At 32.7% G+C, this 4109-nt stretch overlaps 1 protein-coding gene across 1 annotated transcript; it reads right to left on the reverse strand.

Annotated features, from left to right (window-relative positions):
- Nucleotides 1-147: 147 nt before the first annotated feature.
- On the reverse strand, nucleotides 148-2684 carry LOC133297440 (cytochrome P450 82A3-like). The gene is made up of 2 exons (XM_061496585.1): nucleotides 1700-2684; nucleotides 148-1051 (listed from the first exon to the last, which is right to left on the reverse strand). The coding sequence occupies exons 1-2, from the start codon at nucleotides 2654-2656 to the stop codon at nucleotides 422-424; spliced, it is 1587 nt and encodes a 528-aa protein (XP_061352569.1). The 5' UTR covers nucleotides 2657-2684; the 3' UTR covers nucleotides 148-421.
- Between the last annotated feature and the right edge of the window lie 1425 nt (nucleotides 2685-4109).

Genomic DNA, 4109 nt, shown 5'->3' on the forward strand with positions numbered 1-4109 from the left:
AATTACACATATATTGATATATACTAATATCATTACAATATGAATATGTCAATAAAATAAGAAACGGTAATTATCAAAACAAGAATTTGGATTGAAATCAGCAATTTTAACCATAATACAAATTCTAAATTTCTAATATTATGGAGTAATACAACAAACAATCATCAAATTGTCATCTTCCCCAACTTCATGATATAGAGTTGAATGAAATTGACCATATACACCTAGGATTACAAGGCTTATGTCCTACTTCTTCTTTCATGATTTATTTATTTATTTTTGCTAAATTTAAAAACAATACATCATTGAAATAAATTCATAACAGGATTACATGGTTTCAATACACTTCAATGAAACCTTAGACCGCAAGTATCACCTGGTTTCATAACATTTTGTGAGACAAACACCGTTTAACTAAGGATCATATAGTTTCATAACAGTTGGGAGACAAACATGGTTTAACCATAACCGCAAGTGGGGTGGCTTTGGTGTTGGTAAATTCAAAGGATTCAGTCATATCAATAGGTTCAGTAGATGGATTTAAGATATCAAAGGAATGCAAAAAACTGGCCAAAGTGAAATGAACAATACTCAAGCCAAGGGACATTCCAGCACAAATCCTTCTGCCACTTCCAAATGGTAACAACTCAAAATGATGACCCTTAACATCAACCTCTTTGTGAGTGGTAAGGAACCTTTCTGGTTTGAACTCCAATGGATCTGTCCAAACACTAGGGTCTCTGTGGATCTTCCATAGGTTTGGCATTAGTCGAGTTCCCTTTCTAACATGGTAACCACCTATAGTGCAATTCTCTGTGAATTCACGGGGTGATGAGATAGTGGCTGGTGGATACAATCTTAGAGTCTCTTTAACTATAGCTTGAAGATATACTAGTTTATTTATATCTGATTCACTAACACATCTCTCTTTCCCAACATGTGTGTTAAGTTCTTCTTTAGCTTTTTCCAATGTAAGAGGATTTCTCAATAGCAAACACATTGCCCATGTAAGGGTAACCGCGGTTGTGTCAGTTCCTCCCACAATCAATTCCTGCAAATAAGTTCAACTCCCTTATAAGAACAATGCTGCAATATTATCTCATAAAAAAGAAATAGAAATTCTGGATTCAATCTTTGGCATAATAGAAACTTCCTCATTTGTTCACAATTTTGATTTTCACAACTGCTTTCAAAACTCATCAACTTCCAACTTATTACTTAGAGTTCATGTAGTATCACTTTTAGCCACCTAATGATTCTAATCAGAGATGAGTTTCACTGTGATAGAAACTTTTAAAATATATATTTCCAACAATCCACATCAATATAAAATTCTAATCTTTTATATACAGAGTATTAGTTTAATTTAAGAATCTAATTAATAACTTTTCCTGGTTTCTTAGAAAATAGTATATAATCTCAAGTTGAGTTAAGCCCCCACTAAGGTGTGACTAAATCATAAACCACAAATACACAACATCTAATTTTAATATCTAGTTAAGTCATGAACACTCCTCTTTCTTATGGATTAGCACATATCCTCTAAAAAGACTACATTTTCAATGGATAACCTCTCTAGAAAAACAAATAAAAAGGGTGGTACATTTTAATGTGGGAAGTTCAAAAAAATGGAGAAGAGAGAAGAAAATCTATGATTGTTTTATAACTTGTAAGGGACTACAAAGTACAATATACATACCAATGTTGAGGCTTTGAATATGGTATCAGCATCAAACCCTTCAATATTCTGTGTGTCATCAAGCACCGAAAGCATCACATCCATGAAGTCTCGATCACCTACAATCTTTTCACCCAAAACCCTCTTCTGTCTGTGTTCCTCTAACCATTCACTTAAAGTTTTGTCCATTTCCTTTGCAGTTTCTTTCATTGCTTTCTCATACCCTCCAATATCCAACCATCTTAAAGAAGGAACACCATCTGCCACAGTGAAAGTCCCCATCAAACGCATGAACTCCCATATATTCTTCAGAAACCTCTCTGCTTTATCATTGTTGGCAACATCAGTAGCACCAAAATACCTCTTGCCAACCACCATTCGGAGAACCATGTTAAATGTTAACTCAGAAAACCACTGTTTCAGCTCCAACAACACATAGTTAGACTCATTCTTTGTGCTACTAGACCAAACACTTAGGAGCTCTTTAATCGAAGTTTGAACTTCGGAGACACGAATGTGACTTAATAGCTTGATTCTACGATTTGATAGAAACTCAGAAGTAACAATCTTACGTAGTTCACGCCAATATGGTCCATATGGTGACCAACCAATGAAAGCTTGGTTGTAAGACATGCATTCACCAGCAACAAGTTTTGGACGAGATGAAACTGCAATGTCATTTGTGGTGAAACATTCCTTAGCCATTTCCCAGTTGCTGAGTACCAAAGCTGGTTTGGCACCAAGCTTGATGGTGAATAAGGGTCCATACTTGTCAGCTAAGGCACCTAATGTTCTATGGGGTGTCTTTGAACTATTCAACAATGGAAGGTGACCAAGTATTGGCCATGCACCTGCAACTGTTGGAGCCTCTCTATTATGAGCAACTTTGGAATGATGATACAGACACAAAAGCAAGAAGATTATTGAAAGGAGTACTGCAAGTGCAGTGGTGTTTAGGTAATTTAGGAGTGAATCCATTTTAGCTAGTTAAGGTTGAGTTGCAGAGGAAGAGATGTTTGGTTTGGATTCAAATGACCCTGAAGTTCCTCTGTTTTCTTTTATAGGTATAGATGCATGTCATATATGACATCATTTTTTGGACTATTGTGTTCATAAATTTTAATGACATCCCTTTATAAAATATTCACAAGTTTTAATAAGATTCTAGTGTTTAATGTTTTAAGAAAAAATATTATTATAAAGTATTACAATGTTCTAAAATTGGCAATAACATAACTTGATGTGCAAGGATAAGATGCTGCTCTCAAGGTCAAATTTGACCGCTTACTTTTGTTGACCTACAGAGCAATAGCTTTTTATGACTCCACAGAAATATTGTATTATGAACCAAGTGTTTACAAAAAAATATCTACTAGCTAGCAGACAATAACATGACTTGATGAGCAAGGGCAACATGACTTGACGAGCAAGGATGAGATAATTAAGCCCACTTGAGACAAAAACGGTACAACGCGTCTAAGAGTGTGATGTTAAGTGTCGTTCACTTTTGTTTTCAAATTTGGCGGCTCACTAAATATAAAATATTATAAAGTTATTATTATTTTTTGTGGTCAGATCTTTTTCAAAATGGATACTTCAGAGTTCAACGTCTTTCTCACATGGATCGTATCTCTGGGAGTCTTACAGTTCTGCCAACTTTTATCATGTATTTCCAAACAGAAAAATCAAAGGATTCAATTTACAAAATGTTTAGGAAGAGCTAAACACTAACCAAATGATAGCCCCTTGGTCACACAAAATTCGTCAACATCGGTTATGGGATAGAATATATCTTATGAAAGGGAAAAGAAATTAAGATATTATTATTTTAATAAATAATTATAAATATATAGTTGTTCAAAGTTATTTACAAATATATTACAGTGATTTATGTCTAAATTAGGCATGATTATTTACGTTTAAGTTAGGCGTGACTCGTCTGGTGTTGATTCGCGGCATAAAAAATCAACTTACGAACCATAAAACTTTGAAAAGACATAATTTTTGACTCAGGTTTTCAAATCAGATAACTTTTTTTATTTCACATAATTTTTCGAGATCTACGAAATGACATACCAATTGACATATTTTATCCCTCACAAACACATTTCGAATTTGCAATAATAGTATTATAAAAGTTTTTAAATCCAGAAGGCTCTGAGTTCTGGCTTCGAGATTTAATATAAAAAAATAAATAAATATTTGGTTTGTGATTTAAATTAAAAAAATTAATTTTTTAATATAAAAAATAAATAAAGATTTGGTTTGTGATTTAAATTAAAAAAAAATCTAAAAAATTTATTATTAATAAGGAAAACAAAATAAAGATTTGATTTGTGATTTAAACTCAAAAATTAATTTGAAAAATTTGTATTAATAAAGAAAATAATTAAATAAATATTCTAAATCTCTAAGGAAGAAGGACTTTATT

This window comes from Gastrolobium bilobum, unplaced genomic scaffold, assembly GCF_033153095.1.
Source record: "Gastrolobium bilobum isolate Gb01-03AN ecotype WA unplaced genomic scaffold, APGP_CSIRO_Gbil_v1 utg255459, whole genome shotgun sequence".
NCBI classification, from domain to species: Eukaryota; Viridiplantae; Streptophyta; class Magnoliopsida; order Fabales; family Fabaceae; genus Gastrolobium; species Gastrolobium bilobum.